General features: G+C 41.7%; 1 protein-coding gene across 3 annotated transcripts in view; it reads left to right on the top strand.

Annotated features, from left to right (window-relative positions):
• MGAT5 (alpha-1,6-mannosylglycoprotein 6-beta-N-acetylglucosaminyltransferase) overlaps positions 1-20,127 on the top strand; it is a 384,102-nt gene that overhangs the window by 229,291 nt on the left and 134,684 nt on the right. For all 3 annotated transcript variants that reach the window (XM_055122917.1, XM_055122916.1, XM_004616498.2), the window contains 2 exons: positions 2,156-2,232; positions 3,499-3,588. In XM_055122917.1, the coding sequence (XP_054978892.1) occupies positions 2,156-2,232; positions 3,499-3,588 (167 nt within the window). The remainder of the gene's footprint in view (positions 1-2,155; positions 2,233-3,498; positions 3,589-20,127) is intronic.

Genomic DNA, 20,127 nt, shown 5'->3' with positions numbered 1-20,127 from the left:
TGTATATTTGCTAAGCAAATGTTGGCAAACCAAGCAAGGATTTTAAGTTGATAGGAGTAGCATCGTTGAAAAGCACTTGCTGTTCTTCAGGGAGGCAGCCCATGTGTCAGCGGCTTCTGTGGCAACTCTCTTTTGCAAAGGAAAGAATGGGCACTGTCGGGAGATCCACCACTTCCAGCCTGCATTTATTTCACAAACACAGAGAATGCACTTCCAAAAACAGCTGTGTATTTGAAATATTGATTTCCTGAATATTACAAAAATTGTGTGTAATTACTTGGCAAATGCCAACTTTTAAGCACCTGCTGTGGTCTGTGGTATCAGCTGTTGGGAATAGCAGACCAGACTTTTTACAAATGTTCACTTATTTAATAAGAGCTGAATGAAAGAGAGGTGTAGTTACTCTGACTTTGCAGAGGGGGAAACAGGTATCAACTAGATCCAAGGATAGTGCTTCCCAATCTCTGAGGTGGAGGATTCTGATTGTACACTCTCGAGTCTGAACAAACTGTAAACACTGAATCAACAGCTAAGAACTTCTTACTATCAAAAGGACTGATTTTCAAGGGACAAGTCCAACTCAACCCCTTTTAATCTTAACCTCTCTTCTAGCCTCAGAAGCCAAAACCAGTGATTAAATATGTCTGGCACATGATACTGTCTTGGGACCTGATTTCTCATGAATGCTTTGTATAGAAGCTATCTGCATCAACAGTTAGTTTTTCCAGGATTTCTGGGAAATATACTAGGCCCCTAAAAGGAAGCATATAAGTTTAGGGTTTTCTTCGCTTCCAACAAAGATTCTTGAGTCCTAAGGAATTCAATGATAAGCATGCTTCCTTAAAATCCTTCAGGACTGCTCCATCCACTTAAATAAAGACCAGAGTCTTTATTTTCCACTACTTTTAAGATCGGAGTTTTGGACTAGAAAGATAGTAGAGGATAAGGTGCTTGCTTTTCTCCAGTTCCATTCCCAGCACCACATATGGTTCCCTAAGCACTGCTAGGAGCACTGAACCAGTCGAAGTCCCCAGTGCTGGAATGTGTGATACAAACCACCCCCCAAACCCCAACACAGACCCCCCCCACAAAAAAAAATGATTAAAAGACCAGAGTCTTTATTAGGATACAAGGACTTTCCTGTTTGAACACTGATTGTTTCTCATGACTGTTTTTTTTTTGTTTTGTTATTTTTGGGGAGATACATCTGACCATGATCAGGAGTTACTCCTGGCTCTGCACTCAAGAATTATTCCTGGCGGTGCTCAGGCATCAATATAGGATGCCAGGGGCTGAACCCATGTTGGCTGTGTACAAGGCAAATGCACTACATGCTGCACTATCACTCTGACTGATCTTAATTCCAGTCAGCATGTCTCTGCCTTTGAAATAGTCTCACTTCCTTGAAGACCATCTCTCTACCTTGTCAGCTCAACTCCCTGGCTCAGCTCCAGTTTCTTCACAACTGTAGCTAAGATGCTACTGGCCAGCAAAATGCCTTGGATCCTGAGAATCTGAGTGTGGTATCCCACCTGGCACTGCCCTGTCCACATCACATTTGTCATGCCCTTGTATGTCAAATAATTTGCCTGTGGTCCATCACTGAACACCAAGCTTCATAAAAGCATTCTGTGTGGGGTTTGACTGTCGTAACAAAGGCAGGAATCCACTTCACATAGCTACTAGAGAGTTTATTGTGAGGCAGCCTTAGAAGCAAAGCAGAGCTGTGGAAATTTCGGAACTGGCTCCATACGAAACTATCCCTGTCAGTGGTGGCTTCCTGCTGCCCTACTCCTCAGTCTTGTTTATCTTTGTCCCCCCTGTTGAATGCCTCAGCTGAAGCAGTGTCTTTTGGGAGCTGTGGCCTTGGTTTGTCTACAAGGCTCAGCCTGGCCGCTTCAGCTCTGGTGAGCCCACTGAATCTCAGGGCTTTCTTTCCTGTTCCTCACTTAAAGGCTGGGGTTTCTGGTGACAGCTTTCCCGATTTGCGCTCCTGTTGGCTCTTGCCAGCTACAGAGGTTCTATGAGGCAGCTCCAGCTTTCAGTAGAAACCTCTCTCTTCTGTTTCTTTCTCCCCTCCCCCTTGCCTGCCACGGAGCTTGGTTGGTGTTCCAGAGAACTCATGATATTCTTTGTTCTTTCTCATTCTTGACAGATATCATTAATGGAGCTCAAGAAAAATGTGTATTGCCTCCTATGGATGGCTACCCCCACTGTGAGGGGAAAATCAAGGTAAGGCAGAAGCCATGGCATTTAGTCCTGTCACTCTCCAGCTCACTAATACTCCCTTCTCCCCCCTCCTCACCTTTCTTCCCCAGTGCAAAAGATAGGTAAGGGTAAGGTGGCTCGATCCTGCTAGTTTGGAACATTTCTCTGCCAGTGCAACTTCGTGAGACCCACAGAGCTCTCGCTGGTGGGGCCATTTGGCTGCCTGCAGTTTCTTTGAAGCTGCTGAGCCCCATCTCCCAGCCCCCAGCCGGTGGTCCTTGTAGGGCCAATGAGAAGGGACTGCCTTTATATAGTGGCAGCTCCCTCTTCTGTGAGAACTCCAGATGGTGACTTAAATGTCACATTTGCATTTGTAGTTGAATACCAAGGGACCCCTGGTCACACTTGCACACTTAACAGCATTGTAAAGAATCTCACTTCTCGATAAGGATTAGGAGGTCTGCCCCACAGCTTGGAAACTGGCTTCACATGCTAGGAGGAAAGGCAGCTCAGATAGAGAAGGGAACACCAAATAGAGGATGTCAGCCATTTGGGTGCGAGCTGAAAGTAGACTATAGACCGGACATGATGGCCACTCAATACCTCTATTGCAAACTCCAACACCCAAAAGGAGAGAGAACAAAGGGGAATGCCCTGCCACAGAGGCAGGGTGGGTGGTGGGGGATGTGGTGGGGGTGGTGAGAGGGATACTGGGATCATTGGTGGAGGAGAATGGGCACTGGTGGAGGAATGGTTTAACGATCAATGTATGAGTAAAATGCAAACACAAAAGTTCATAAGTTTGTAACTGCACATCACAGTGATTCTCTAATAAAAAATTTAAAAAAAAAAGAATCTCACTTCTCTGGCTTGCCCTGAAGGACACCGCTCTCGCACTCCAAGTTTCGGTTTGTTCTGAGGAAGCTGAGCTCACTCCCTGGGAGCATTTCCTTGGTAGGGGACTCACACCGCACTACCCTGGTTTGGGGGTTTTGTCCAAGGAATGTGATAGGGGAAAAGAGGTTTCTAGGGAGGGTTTTGGAGGCACTCGCTCTTGCTAGAACTCTCTAAGCCTTGCTTCTCCTGAGCAATGGGTGCAGGCTACCCTAAGCTCTCCTGTCAGGGCCCAACTCAGCATCTGCCATAGGTTTTCCAGGAGCAGGGTCTGTCCTGACTGTGGCCCTGGAGCCTGTTGCTCGGGGCCTTAGGACACAGCTTGAGTGCCCTCCTCACCTACCCTGTCAGTCCTGAGTCTGCCCTGCTCACAGGTGTTCTCCGGCTCTGTTTCAGTGGATGAAAGACATGTGGCGCTCGGATCCCTGCTACGCAGAATATGGAGTGGATGGGTCCACCTGCTCCTTTTTTATTTACCTCAGTGAGGTGAGTGACTTCTTGTGGCTTTGGGGAGGGTGGTGTAGAATTGGATACCTGTGTTTGGTTAGTGTGTTTCTGCTGAGCCCATGATTGGATGTACTGTTTTCACACAGAGGCAGGGCTGATGGTTCCCATTTTCATTCCTATACCCTTCCCTCAAGTAATATTGCTCCCCCCTTTTAAGAATGTGTACTAATATACACAACAAAGGCATGCTGATTTCACTAGAATGTGTCACTGGGGACATTCATATAGCTGAACCACCACTTCCGTCCTCCTCCTCCTCTACTGCTAATCTTGGAAAATATCTTTCACCTGCAAATCTGTTCATTAAGTCATCACTCCACATTCGGTTCTGCCTTCGCTGGAACCCTGGCTACAATTCTGCATTCTCTTTCTGTAAGTATTCAAATAGGTGAGATCCTGCAACACTTGCCTTTATTTAGATTAATTTATTCCCCCTAACAACCCTTCGTATCATATCCATCCACATTGTAGTTTATGTCAGAAGTGCATCCATTTTAAGGCTGATTAGATAGAGCATCATGGATAGAGCATATTTGGCAGTAAAACTGATGAGCAGTCACTTGGGTTGTTTCCACCATTTTGCCATTGTGAGTAATATTGGTACGTATATAGGTTATACAAATAATTTATTGGGACTCTACTTTTTATTCTTTAGGGTCTGTGTCCAGAGTAGAATTGCTAATAATCCTATTCTTACCATTTTGAAGTACTGTCTAGCCCTTGCTACTGTGCTTGTACCATTACCACCAACAACACACAGGATTCCAGTTTCTCTCCATCCATAATAAACCTTGTCATTGTCTGATTATTTCTTTCTTATAATATCCATCCTAATGGATATGAGGTACTCTTTTCTTAGGATTTTCATTTGCTTTCCCTAATGATTAGTGATTTCAAGTTCCCTTTCATATGCTTATCAACTGATTTTGTTCTTTGCTCCAGGCTGAATTATTAACTTTGACTTTTTTTTCTTTTAATCTGAGTTTCATTTTCATGGATGTTCTTGATTGAAATGGCAGCTTATTTAAGGGTTACAAAGCATTTTAGAGACCACATGGAATTTGTTACATGCTTCAGTGATCTCCATTTCACCTTGAGGAAAATCAGAGGGATGGGAGAGAGTTAAGATTCTTTCCAGAGCAAACTAGAGGCAATAATTCTGAGAAGAGAATCAAAATTTGCTGACTTTTCCTTTTACGCTCAATGGGCAAGGTAGCTCTGATGGTTTCAGAAATGGGTACTGGTAGCTGATTTCAGGGGCTATGTGTGCTCTTGGCTGCCTTATTTGTTTGTTCACTTGTTTTTTAATTCCCCCTGATTTTGCATGTTCTTGCTGTTTATTCAATAGTTAGTAGCAGTTTCCGGGTGCTGCCCGGTGGTGTGGAAATGACCTCCATTTCTGAGGCTGAATTCATTACTTTTGTCACAATTGTCCTTGAGAGGTTTAGGAGTCCCCCTTCTCTGTACCACAGTGAATAGAGTCAGCTTCTAGGGGGTTCCAGATAAAACCGATGTAGCTCCAGGGCATGTAACTCTGAATTCTCTGCAGCTGTCCTTCCCTCCCTCTTTACCTCTCTTTCCTTTCAAGATCTGGTCATGTATATTAAGGGGGCAAGGTTACACCAAGACCTCCCCAGGCCACCAAGGGAATCTTCAGTGGATGATTAAAATACCAGCTTGGTAATTCAAAGCACTGCGAGTTGGGTGCAGGCAAGCATCATTGGCAGGCTGCTTGCAAGCTGCTTTTATGGTGTTTCTGTGAGTGTGAGCTTGGGTCTCCTGTACCTGCCCTCTCGGGTCCTTCTGTGAGAGTAAGCCCCTGGGCCATGAGTGAACCTTCACTGCTGTAAGAAGACAGTGAGAAATAAATTTTCCTGCCCTGAGGAAAAGGTACCTGATTCAGTTTAATATTCAAAAGTTTTCTTTCCTTTTCCATTTGATAGAATTTAGCCACAGTCCAACAGCGCTCCCTGATTGACAAGCTGAGCTAATTTCATGGCTTCCTAAGAGTCTGCATGTCAGGCTGAACTGCTGAGAAAGGTTTTTAGATTCCCACCATGGTGGTTCTGAGGAGGTGCAGGAGAAGGAGATACTGGAAAGGCACAGCTGCTGTCTGGGTCCCAGGCCCCTTCCTTTAAAGTGGCCACCTGGACTCCACTTCCAAAGAAATACAAATGTGGCTAAGATGGGCAAAAATAAAGAATCTGACAGAACTAAGAGGAGTGTAGGCAGGCAGGGTTGAGAAGAGATGGGCCACATAGACATGATGGAGTTTTGCTTTTTTACTTCTCAGCTACTTTTTCCTCATTTCAAGATGGGGAAGGATACTTCATCAGCCTATTTACTTACTTATTGCAGATGATCAGGTTTTACAGCTCAGTGAGTGCTTATTGAACAGTTATTGTATTATTCATTGATTGTCAACAATTACTGAGGACAGATTTTCTTGGCATCCTTTGGGGTATTCATTATTTTAAGTGTCAAATGAAAGTAGAAGAATGGATGCAGGTAACTGAGCCAGTAAGGGGTAGAGATTGTTCCTCTGTAGAGAGAACCAAGGGCTTCTTTTTCTTATTTATAATCTGGAAATAACCTTTGAGCTCTGACATTTCATTTTTTCCCCATTTTATCATAGTATCATAACAGGTACCTATAAGTTTTAGAATAGAATTTCACCAAAATGATCACTTCAGGTGGAGTGCTACCTTGTCTGATAACTGATTTGTGCTTTTGTAGCTTGTGTTTTCTAATCTCTGTTCTGGTGGAAAATTTACCTTCCCTCATGAATGTTCTCACTCTCCTGTGATGTATCCAGATAAATTAAAAAAAAAAACAAGAGTATAAATAATATCAGTTGGTAGCAAACTCTGGGTACTGGAGTATAAACAGAAACCATCAGATTATGGGGAAGTAGGAGGTGACACAGGGAAGTAGGAGGTGACACAGGTGACACATGGGTGGGGGCTCTTGGGCTCTTTGATGGTGGTTCAGTGAAGAGATTGCACACCAAGATCACAAATGTTACCACCATAGGTAGCACATTGTCTTTACTATAATGAATTAAAAAGAAAAAAAGTTACTTCTCCTTTGGGGCCCTTAGACCCTTTCTATGTAGTCATTTCAATTTTTCTGGCTTTTCTTAGTATCTTACTAATTTAAGTATTCTACTATAATTATTCCTGAATACAGGAATATGATTAAAGTAGAACCTAACAGATAGAAGAAGCTCACCAAACATAGCTGGTATTTTTATGTTTTGATGTTGTGATTTGAGGATACTTTGTTCTATCACTTAGTCTGAAACACTTCATGTGGTACCCCAGGTTCTGTTTTAGAGAATTAGGATTCATATATCATTCCTATTTACAAGTCTAATTTTAGATCTTATATTATCTAGTAGTGTGGAAATGAGCTGTTTTTCTTGAATTCTTTTCTTTGGCTCTGAATTTCTGTTTGCATTAAAACTGTGAGCTAGATATGTAAGCATCAGGCCACCCCTGCTGATGTTAATTTAAAATGATTAGAGATGCTTGCTAAGGCCATTTCATTCCTTTCTAGTTTGTTTTAAATCTAGGACATCAATGACTTTGTAGTGCTGTTTGTTCAGCTTACTTTCTTTTTCTCTTACTTTCTTAAAACATTCTGTCTTTGCCTACTTCACTTTACCTGAAACTTGTTTATACCACACATCTTATGCCAGGCTTCTCTTGCACTTGGGAAAAAGATTCAGGGGAATGTCTTCATGTGATTTCTTTGCTTAATCAACAAGGTAACAGTAACTCTTCTTCTAAGTCCCTATTGAAGACAGTTCTTGTTTCCAATTACATTTAACTTCAGAACTTTGCCAGATATGAAGAATGTCATGAAGTGAAACATGTTTCATCTCGTCACTCTCCAGCTGACCAGTCTAGGGGGTAGACAGCACTCTTTCTTCATTTTTCTTCCCCTGATTGTCTCAGTGTGCCAACTTCCACTGAATCATAGGAGTATAAATGTCTATTTTTGCCCTCACCAATTTGTACTCTACAAATCCTTTTTTGTTAAATCCCAGCAAATAAAGCCATCAATTTCTTTCCTTATGTTAACCCCAGGGATGCTTGTTATGGGTCTGACTTTATAGTAGGAACTAGAATGTTCTGATAGAAGTCAAGTCACTGCCCTGGTTTGGTGGCAGACGACCAAGAGAAGAATTAAACCACTACATGCCTCCCACCTGAAATTTACACTCTCACTTCAACCTCTTTTTAGCTATGATAAAGAGCCAAGTCACAGTCCAGTATTCTGCACTTTCTGTTTCTGCTACCCCTTTACCCTTTGATCGAAGGAAAATTTAACTCAGGTAAGGGACTTGACACCACTGACTTCCCACTCACTTCTGTGCTCAGTGCCTCTTGAGTTTGAATTGAGCCTCTAATTCTGTGAGTTTCCACCAGTCAGTATCCATTGCTATTTCCAGATACTCACAGACTTGATGCCTTACCCAACAGAGAGACAGCAGTGATCCTCTTGAGAACTAACTCACAAAAGCCAGGGACTGAGCCATTCTAAGTGGTGGGAGTGAATGATGTGTTGGGCAGCTTTGCATTTCCAGGTCATCGGGCAGCTCATTTTCTCTATCTGTTTTTGTAAGCCATGTAACTACTCCCATTACAGAGACAAGACCCTACAAAGCAATTACTCTGAATGTCATTCTTTCAGGTATATTAACTTAGCTTTCTGCAGAGCCTTTGACTGCTCTCAGATTTTATGAAATTAACTATGAATTTCTCTACCCCTATTGATAGCATATTGATAATTTTAATTTGACACTCACACTTTTTTTTCTGCTTATGCAATTATTCTTGCAATTATTCTATCATACCCTACAGACTTTTTAATTTATTTGTGCTGTTTTTCTAAGTACTTTTGTAACCATTGCCAGTTTGGCTGTGCTGAAATTATCAAATTGCTCCATGATTGATTGCTAGATCTTGGGATGTGAACAAGCTGTTGCTTCAAATGCCAATTTGGACTGGATGAGTGAGTGAATGTACGTGTGTGTATGTGTGCATGTGATTCCTTCATAAAGGAACAAAAGAAGCAATTTTATGCCTTACTCATCAATCTGTTTCTTATATTTCATGAACAACAGACATAAAGGTCTTTGCCTCTTCCTGTTATCCCTTGGCAATATGTAAAACTAATATTGGCTGAGCATGCTATTAACCTTGAGTTTAAATTCAGCATACTTAATCCCTTGATTAATGCCAAGATTAATGCCCAACAGCAAAGGTTGAAAGCTTAAATGTTTGTGAATGCGAGCATGAAATGAAATCCTAATAACCAGTACAATGATTTGGATTTATGGGCTGTGTTGGCTGCTAAAGATAACTTGGAAATGGTGCTTCACAGACTAATTTGTCAAAGTGGGCAGCAATAAAGAATCGACTGTTTAGGTTGCAGGAGAGATCCTCAATGGAGAAACATAACTAACATTTTGAGACAGGTTGGGAGTTTAGAAATATCATGACGCTGTTCCCCGAGAATATCACCTTTTAGATATTTGGCCACTTAAAAAGAAAATTCCTTTTCCATGTGATAGTTCATGTCTGTAATAGAAGTAACAGATTTATGATCATATTCTTTTATGTTTTTTCTTTTATGTATTTTCATTGCTTGCATTACTTGCATTCTAGGACATCCTTTGGAAAAAAGAATATTTATACCCTCTTGATTGTATTGAATAAGTCAGTCAGCCCAACTCATCTGTCAATTCTTTCTATCACCCCATCATGATTATCCCCCATATTCCTCTTCTTGGTGATGCTGAATGTTTCTAAGATTTAAATGGAAGCATTTATTTCTATGCTCTGACTCTGGTTTCAAAATTAGAAGGGTAAAGGACAGGATTTGGCAATCTCCAAACCAGCATCACTGGGAGGAGAGAGATAGTACAGCAGATAAGACACATGCATTGCACATGGCTGAGCCAGGTTCCTGCCCCAACACACCACAAGCTCTCCAAGCTCTGCCAGGAATGATCTCTGAGTGCAGAGCCAGGAGTAAGCCCTGAGTACCATTGAGTGTGGCCCCCCAAAACAAACAAACAAACAAGAAAACCAATACCACTTGGTGTCCTGGAATAATGCAGCAGATTGAGGTTTCATTGCAGTCTTTTAACTCTTGCTTTCTTTCTATCTTGTACACGAATCAAATGAAGTTTTTATGTCAAACTTTTTTAAAAACAGAAAATTTTGAACATATATAAAAGAAGAGAATGGGCAATAAAAAAAAAACCCTTATGCCCACGATTTGATGTAACAGTTATCAATTTACGGTCAATCTAATTTCTTTTAGCTTACCCTTTTCATTATTTCAAAGAAATTCTAAACTTTCATCAGGAAATGCATCAATATCCCTTGATGATGTATCCCAAAAGATCACCATTTACATTTAATGTTTCTTAAATGTACATTAAAAGATTATCTTAAATGTACATTTAAAGATCAATATATATCTTTAAAAGAAACTATTTTAAAACATGAATCTTGTCATAATCATTAGTGATTTCTCACATCTAAAATTAGATATTATAGATTTGGTTAATATATGCATATCCATGTCATTCTTTTAAATGGAAGCTTATTTATTTGAACTGGGTTTTGAATAAGGGTCAGAAGTTATCATGCTTAAGTCTCTTTAATTTTAGGTTTGGCTTTCGTGTCCTTTTCTGCTTGTAATTTTTTGTTGAAGAAACTTCATCAGCCTTAGAGAATCTTATATTCTGAAATGTATTGATTGCTTTCCTGCATTGAATAATCTGGTTCCCTATTCCTTGAGTTTTCCATAAATTGATGGATAAGGATTGATCAGATAAGACATAATATATTTCTGCAGAATCGCTCCATGGATGGTATTGTGTACTTCTATCAGGAGACATGCAATACTGGTTTTTTTTCTTTTGTGGTATTAGCAGCCCTTGATGATTATTGCCTGGCTTGTTTCATTCATTAAAGTTTCCTTATTTATAGAGACCTTTCTTTTTAACTCTGTAAGTTTCCTAGAGTCATTTCCTATGACTGATATTTTATTTGTATGCTTGTTAAATTCTATCATTTATAATTTTTATCATTTATGAAATAATTGAAACATGCACACTCATATATATGTATACACACACACTGTATCACTGTATCACTGTCATCTCATTGTTCATTGATTTGCTTGAGCAGGCACCAATAACGTCTCCATTAGTCCCTGTTGCGTGCTAGTGTAGCCTGATGGCATATTGGGGGCTCTTTCAGGGTCAGGGGAATGAGGAGCATCATTGTTACTGCTTTTGGCATATCGAGTACACCACGGGTAGTTTGTCAGGCTCTGCCTTGTAAGCAGGATACTCTTGGTAGCTTGTTCGGCTCTCCGAGAGGGATGGAGGCTTTGGGGGTGGCCGCTAATCACCTTTACAGGTGTTCCCAGTAAGGCATACACACACACACACACACACACACACACACACACACACACACACACACACACACACACATATCCCTCTATGATTTGTTGTCTGCTGTCTGAACCCCATCAAATATGGTGTGGTAATTATGGAAAATGAGTAGGGAGTTTCTTATGATGTGTCGCAGCCGCACAGTCCAGGAATATGTTCACTCATACGTGAGGCTCAGCCCGAGTGTGGAAAGCAGCCTGGAGCATGGCGGCGGTTGGGTAGTGGAGGTCAGCTGCTGGGTCTGGGTCCCTTGGGGTGGAAAGGGCTCTCACCCACTCCCCTCTGGGGCACCCTAAGTGAAAACAGCCCGGCACGGAGTCTGGTGGCATGGTTATGGGGCCTCATTTTATGCTCCCTTCCGGGAGAAGCATCCATGAGTTCTGGAGGATGGCTGATGAGGAGATTACCTGGTGCTGGCAGGAGGTGGCTTATGGGCATGACCCCTGGGTCACCAGCGAGTGGGGAAAGCAGGCAGAGGATCTCTGCTCCTTAGTCCCGTTGAGCCCAGCGTCCAAGATCACAAAGATCTACCTTACCTGGGTCCTGTGGGACTTTGCTCATGCTTGAGGCTTGGCCTGAGCATGTGAAAAGTGGCCTGGAACATGGCGGCAGTTGGATTGTGGAGGTAGACTGCCAGGGCTGGGTCCCTCAGGGCGAGGAGGGCTCTCACCCACCCCCCCTCTGGGATGCCCTGAGTGAAAACAGCCTGGCGCAGAGTCCAATGGCATGGAGTTATGGGGCTCTCGTTTTGTGTTTCCTTCCAGAAGACAGAAGAAGCAGCTGTGAGTTCACACACACACACACACACACACACACACACACACACACACACACATTCCATCTATTCCAGTTTTTTTTTTTTTTCTGACTAAAAATTAACCCCTCTGTGGCTACTCATGCACATTCTGGTCTCGAGGATGGAACACACCTGGCTGCCATGGGCCAGAGATTTTGCACGTTGTTGCAGCACCAGAAGTCCCAAACAGTAGTGCTCTGGGACCTCACCTGTGCCTGTCAGCAGCATTGGGAATGGAACATGCAGCCTCAGGCTTTTGAGGCAGGTGCTTATTGCCACTGAGCCATCCTTCAGGCTTGATGACTGATGATTTTTTAATAGTTTTCTTTTCTATTGGGTATTATTCAAAGATGTTCCAGGTGTATTTCAGACAAGTGCCAAAGACCTGGAATTTGCCATTTCTCTGTTCTTGTCAATGAGAACAGTACCTAGACATCATGGTGTGGTAGGCAGAGGATGTCACAATGATCAGAAAGATGAAGATTCCTTGTTAGGGTTATGGTTGATGGAGAGGGACAGACCTTTGTGTCCCTCAAAAAAGTAAAAATACCTTTTAGATTATAGTAACGGTGCCATGGAAGAATAGAAATTGAAGGAGGGTTTAAGAAATGTTCCTGATGGTAACTGTCTTAGGTAGCATGGTCAGGAAATGCCTGACTGAGAAGTTGGGAGGGAATATTTGCTCATGGATTTGAAGAATATGAGAGAGAATCAAGGTGGGTATGTGGTGGAGCTATTTATAAGTCAATGAGGACAGCAAGTGCAAAGGTCCTGCAGTGGCCATCAGCTTCCAGCCCTGAAAGCAAGTACATGGAAAACCATCTCCAGAAAAGAATTTTGTCTTTTTTGTTTGCAGCTCTAGGGGTGACTACCATATGTATTTATTGGATGAGTCATTTTATTTGAAGCATTTATTTTAAAGAGTCGGTGATAGCTTTCTTTTTGTCTTTTTACGAAGAGTATAACTTCTTCCAAGTATTACCTTTGTCTATAATCTTAGAGAGAAAACAATTTGGGGTGAAATTTATAATTTTAAAATCTGAGGCATGTAGCCAATAGCATTTTTGAGCACTTACTAACAACTTTAATATAATATTCCTTAATATGATACTTGAGGGATGATATTAAATAATTAGAATGAAGTGAGCCAAGTATTATTAGAAGGCACAGCTTTATTGTTCATCCTTTATTCTCATCATTTAGCAGTATTAGTTTGGATATACATCTCAGGCAAAACTGTACATTCACAGAGAAAGGGAACCATATCCATGGTCTTTAGAAAGTCACCAAGTCTGTACATTGAGTGATTATGGCTATAGAAGTGTCTTCTGTGTACATGTAGGTGAAATGGAACTTGGTTGGCCATATTGCAGAGTGCCTGTGGGTGGAGGAAGAAGCATCTTGATGCATTGGTTGGCTACAGAGGAGTTCATTTGCTGCCTGCTTGTCTTGTGTAAAGGAAAATTGACATCTCTCCTCCTACAATGATTTGGAATGGATTTTTAAGACACTGAGATATCCTGTCATTAGAACCCCACTGGTTTTGTGGCACATTGAAATCTTACTGCAGCTTCTCTTGGAGTTCTGTGTCTTCTCTAATCGCCTCCTGGGATCTACCATGGATCACGGCCCCCCAGGATTCTTGGCTCTCTGCTATTCACAGATGCTTCTTTACTTTCTGTTTCTAACATTCCTGTTTCCTTGGAAGGGGCAGCAGTAAGTATTTGGAAAACACACACGGCCTGATTGCCTGTCTGCACTCCTACCTCCTACCTGTGTGGTCTAGAGCTTTCCCTTGAGTCTTCATTTTATTTTTTTTCCCTTACTTGATCAAAATAAAATGGACCTCAGTGTGTTCAGATTTTCCAGTGAAATGATGAAAATGGCATAATGATACATCCATGGCAAAGAATATCAGGATCACAGCTCTCTTGGTGCTGGGGAGAGAGTACGGTGGGTAAGCCTTGCAGGGGCCAGACCCAGTTTGAATCCCTGGAACCCGATATGATCCCCAGAGCCACACCAGGAGTGATTCATGAGTTCAGCGCAGGACCAAACCCTGAGTACCACTAGATGTGGCCCCCAACCCCAAAATAAATAAATTAATAAATATCTTTAGTCTTTATTAACTTCTGCAATAAAGTGTTGTTTTGAGGTATTCATTTACTCCTCCATAGAGAATGATTGAATACTACTGTGTGCCAGGACTAATCTCAGGACAGGGGCCACAGAACCATGTAGGAAGATTGAAATCTCTCCTCAAGGAGTTTCCACTGGAATTGGGGCCTCTGACTCTAAATATTCAACTAATATTTAAAGTAACTTCCACAGTTGTGGGTGCTCCAAAGTGTGAAAACTAGTGTCAGCTGAGATTACAGAGTCCAGATAAATACATCCAGGACTGCTCCTCTGAGGAGACGCTGAGAAATAGTGCAGACTAAAGTCCAGGAGAAATGGTTATAGGTGGGGCTGGAGAAATAGTAAAGGGGTGAAGGCACTCACTTGCCTTCCATGTGGCTTATGCTGATTTGATCCTGGGCACCACGTATGGCTCTCCTACCACCTCCAGGAGTGACCCCTGAGCATAGAGCCAGTACTAAGCCCCAAGTACCACCAGGTATAGCCCTAAAACAAAACCAAATTTCTATAGGAACATGACAAATGATGCATAGAACACACTTAACAGTTTTAAAAAGTCATTATATGAAATTCTAATTTAACTGGATATCCCCTTTCTACCCTAAATCTGGTAACCATTTCAGGAAAACTAAACTTGGCAAGCCAAAGAGATAGCTCAGTAGAATGAGCAAAGGTTTTATATGCTCTAGGAGGCCTAGATTTGATTCCCAGCACCAAATCATCTCCCACATATACTGCCAGGAGAAATCTCCAAACACTGGTTTGACTAAATACCACCAGATGTTGCCCAAAGCCAGAACAAAAGAATAAGAATGACTTGGCATGAGTATGGACTTCCACTGAGGTTCTGGAGAGGGTCCAGTGGGTGAGGCAGCAAGTGAGTGGTTGAGGTCAGATTCTGGAGGATCTTGGTACAAATTCTGAGTTTTCTTTATCTGAGCATCAGGGAAGCCACTAAAGGTCTGAGTTAGTGTAGAATGTGATTTAGCCGAGGCTTGGAAGTGATCATTTCTGCTGTACAGTCCAGAAGGGACAAGAATTGCAAGCAAGGAGCTGCCATTGCTCTCACTGCCTACTCACAGTAGGAACCGAGTAACCCTCTCTTGAAGGAATTAGGTGGTACAACTTTATTATTGCACACTGAGCCATGTCCATGGGACTTCAGGATCCAAACCTCTGATTTCTATGTTGACTGTGTAGTGCCAAGGGCAGGGGCTGGCACAGATCTTCAGCCCAGCAGTGGGTCCACTCCATGCTTGCCCAACTAGCAGTTTACATGGCCATGCTCAAGGATTGTTAGGTGAGATAATACAAAGTGTTTATCTTGGTGCTTGTCTCCAAAATGTGAATCAGGTCAGGTGTTTGATGCCAAGAACCAGGCAAGAAAACTGAATCACAGATGTGTGTAGACACCTCTTACGATTTGCATTTCCATTTTGAAATTTGGAGAAAAGGTGTGGGTAGAGGATAGAAAACTCTTTTAAAAGCATATTCTTTAATGGGTAACTAGAGTTGATATGTCTGTCATCAGTAGAATATGTTTATGTGTATACATTTGTATGTCTATGTAATTGGTATCAAATGAATAGATATGTAGCCAACTTTTTGCCTTTGATCAATAATCTCCTAGTCTGACAAGATGATATATAAAATGATCTTTTACAAAGCTAGAGAGTAATTACTAAGAGCTCACTGGAGCTCTCCATTTTATAGGGGTGGAAACATGAAAGTCAAGTCTTTCAAGATTTTCAGGGTTTCAACTCATATAGAGAGTTGCTTGTAGACTTGTACACAGAATTTATTTTGGCTAATTCCAGATTCAGCCCTCTTCCCCCACTCTACAGTTCTTGGCTTTCAAAAAGCTTCATCTTCCTCCTAGCCCACATTTTGTCCTGCTGAGAGAAGAGCAAGTTGATACCTTTCCTGTTGGCTGCTAACGCAGCAGGGGCTGCTTCCTTGTGAGCTCCTGTAGCAGGTTCCAAACCAAACTCTCTTCCATCCAGCCATCTTTTCCACATTTGTACCCAGGTGAAGGTACCCATGTTAAGAAACAAACTTCAGAGGATTCACTGATAATACACAAGTTTGCTTGTTTCCCTTCAAGAGATATATACTGTAAACCATAAGCATGTGAATATACTTATTATATATAATATATATCATATATACCTATACTTATATACTGTAAACCATAAGTAAATGAATACATAAATATATATACTCACATAGATATTTGACTAAATATTTGACTAGATACATAAATATATATACTCATATAGATATTTGACTAGATATTTGAAAAGTTACCTATCTACTTAAAAGATAGGTAACTTTATCAAAAATATATAACGTTCATCAGAAAAAATCCAGATATGTAATATTGTAGCACTGTAGTACTGCCGCCCCATTCTTCATCGATTTTGCTCAAGCAGGCACCAGTAACGTCTCCATTGTGAGACTTGTTGTTACTGTTTTTTGGCATATTGAATACACCACGGGTAGCTTGCCAGGCTCTGCCATGCAGGTGCGATACTCTTGGTAGATTGCCGGGCTCTCCGAGAGCGCTGGAGGAATCGAACCCGGGTCAGCCGCATGCATGGTAAACGCCCTACCTGCTATGTTATTGCTCCAGAACATATGTGAATATTAGCATTAAAAAATGCAAAGCACCTAGAAAGTGATCATTCATAGGTGCATTTTCCATTTTGAGGGTTTTTTTTGGTTTGGGCTTTTGTTTTGAGAGACATTAGGGGGACACCCAGCAGAGTTCGGGGTTTACTCCTGACTGTTCTCAGAGGAGTTTATGCAGTGTCAGGGACTGAACCTACATGGACCAGGTTGAAGACAAGTACCTTAACTCTGAAATTATCTCTCCAGCTCCAGAGATGCATTTTTTCCCCATTTAATTTTAGTTTCACTTACTACCTAAGAAATACAGCCTGAAATTTTGTCAGTGATCCACAGCATGGAAATACTTCATTAGTCATAAAAGAAGAGCATAATCTGTTGGCTCATATAATAAAGGCAGGAGGACGCTAGGAAACAGGAGGGCCTGGAGACATGGTTGCAAAAGCTTGCTGAGAAGATGGTCGGAGGAGGACTAGGAGTAAGAGGACACCCAGGTTCTGAGCCAGGAAAGATGGCAGGAATGTCTGAAGTAGACATGCCTCCAGATCAAGAATATAGTGGACTCCTGGGCTCCAGCTTTATTGGTAGGATGCTATGTGGGGGGTGTTAAACTCACCCAGGACACTGAGTAGATCAGGTGGAAACAAAGTTAAGGATCAGGAGGTTGAATTATTAGTCTTGAGCAAGATTATCCCTGCAGGTTCTTAATGATGCTGTTAGTTAGGAAAATGTTGCTCAGTTGAGGCACATTTGTTTGAGCGCTTGGAGTTATTTCCAGTGCTGGCTTTCTTCCAATCCTGGTAATCCTCCGAGGTTTCAGAAAGAGAGAATTTTTCCCCCTCTCTGTTCCTCTGGAGTAACTGGTTTTTGTATGATTTAATTATCTTATTATTTATTTTATCGCTGTGTACCAGCACAGCCACCTTACAAAGCCTCCCTTCGAGGATTGTGCCAGGATTTTCATAATTGATTCTTCTTCCATTAGCAGGGAAATTTCTTGCTAAAAGCCAAACTAGACTGACTCCACTTTCCATACTTCCTGGGATGCCCTTGATGCCTCACAAGTATTATCCAGTGATTTAGAGTAACAAGAACTGAGATAAACGATGAGATTCAAAGAGGAATTAAAGGCTTGAGAATTGTGTAGGGAAGCTGTATATTTGAGAAGATCGCCTTGGACTGCATTTTCATCAGAGTGCATTTTGGAAGGCTATTCTGAGGACAGAGAGTAAGGAGGGACTGTATTCTCTGACTATCTGTCGCCCTAATGTCTCTCTTTCGGGCTGACTTTCTTTACGGACAGTTTCATTTCATGCTTATCTACCATGCTCTGCATGGGGAGATGTTGCATGGTATACAGCTATGTGCATGTGGTTGCTTAGAGATGAATTTCAGGTCAGCACCCCACTCGCCAGCCCCATCCCATGTTTGGTGGAATTGAAGGTTCCTCAGTCAGTACTGCAATCCCTTCGATACCTTCATGGTTAAAGTAGGCTTTATGTAGCCAGAGATACAGAACAGGGGTAATGAGCTTCCCTTGCTCATGGCCAACTCAGTTTCAATTCTTGGCACTGCATCGGTCCCCCAGTCCCCCTGGCACCACTAGGAGAGTGATTCCTGAGTACCACTGATCTTGACCTCCTCCTCCCCCAACCCAAAAATAGGCATTATCAAATTCATCACCAAATTTTAATTTGAATGAAATTGTTCAATCCGGCCCAAGTATACAAGCCCTTTAGTGCTGCTGGGGGCATTGGAAGCATCTCCATTGATTTCTTTTTTGTTGCTTTCCGTGGATTCTCATTTGTGGCATTCCACAGACTATCTCTTATGCTGCTTTTGCTGCAAGACCTCTGTAAATAGACTTGGGCATCCAAGGCAGTGTTTTCTTTCATTTTTTTTATGAGTAAAACCATTTCAGCTTTTCTTAAGGGGAATCATTTTTAGTCTCTGAAGTCGTTCATATAAATAGTATACTTTGATATACTAAGTTTTGATTTTTTTTTCTCGCAACAAGAAAAAAGAGAATATTGTACTTCTATAGAAAGGTTTCGCATTCCCCCAAGCTTTGCTAGCCTCTGTTTTCAGATCATTGGCAGTGCCACATGACTCAGTGTCAATTTACCAGGATTTTTTTTTTTTTTGGTTTTGGGGTTTTCTTTTACTGTAGTAAACAACTTCTTTCATTAAGAATGAAGGCATCTTGCCTCATGAGCTAAGGGAGAATGTAGCTGGGATAGAGAAGGGATCACTGAGTCAATAGTGGTTGGAGGGATCGCTTGGGATGGTAGATGTGTGCTAAAAGTAGAAAAAGGGCCAAACATGGTGGCCTCTCAGTATCTATATTGCAAACCATAATGCCCCAAGGTAGAGAGATAGTAAGAAGGACACTGTCTGCCATAGAGGCAGGGGTGTGGGTGGTGGGGGCGGGGCGGGGCAAGAGGGATACTGGGGACATTGGTGGTGGAAAATGTACACTGATGGAGGGGTGTGTATTCGATTATTGTATGACTAAAACTCAACCACGAAATCTTTGTAACTGTATCTCATGGTGATTCAATAATAAAAAAATAGATTTTTTTTAAAAGCTCATAAAAAAGAATAAAGGCATGTCTTGCTTTATTACACTCTGCAGAGAGGGTGTTGGGTTTTTTTCTTTTTTTTTTTCAGAAAGCAAATTAGAGGTTTGCAGGTTTGCATACTGAAGAGCGAGTTTATTAGTGCTATATCTATGGGTGGTGCAGAGTTGATTAGTGTCACACTTGGCAGTGCTCAGGGACTCTCCTGGCTCTGCACTCTGGGGTCATGCATGACAGTGCTTGGGATATCATGGTGCCAGAAATTAACAGCTTAGCAAGCCAAGTGCTTTAACTCATGTTCTATCTCTCTGACCCCCTGAATTATTCTTTTAGAAAAATTGCTATTGCATAGTAAACAAACTACATATCATGCAAACATAACTTATATGTACCAGAAAACCAAAATATTTCTCTAACTTATTTTACTGTAATTCCACTTTATTGCTACAAACGTGTACCAAACTCTCAAGTCCCTGAGGTACCTATCATTTCTGGAGTGTGAAACTGTCCTGTTCCTCCGGAAATGCTTCCAGGGCAGTTTGTGTTGTCAGACTCTGCTCTGCTGTCCACTCTCTTCTGACGGCTGTGACCATGTACCTCTCCCTCCCCTCTCAATGGCCCTGCAAGGACATCCCCTCCCTCTATCTCTGTTCATTGTTATAGGCTCACAAAAAAAAAATGATAGCAAAAAGTCTCTTAACTAGCTGTTTATTAGCCAGCTTTAATGGTCTTCTTCTCTATTAGTAATGGTAATTTGCTCTCTTGGAATTGTGTGACCAACTTTGGCAGAAAGCCTGAGCATCAATATTTCTCAATACATTTTCTCTGTCTTTCCTACACTAGAAATTACTTATTTTCCTCATTTTCTCGGGTAAGCATTGTCAAAGCTATTC

The sequence above is a fragment of the Sorex araneus genome, chromosome X (assembly GCF_027595985.1).
Source record: "Sorex araneus isolate mSorAra2 chromosome X, mSorAra2.pri, whole genome shotgun sequence".
In the NCBI taxonomy this organism is placed as follows: Eukaryota; Metazoa; Chordata; class Mammalia; order Eulipotyphla; family Soricidae; genus Sorex; species Sorex araneus.
This window is presented reverse-complemented; position numbering and strand designations above follow the sequence as displayed.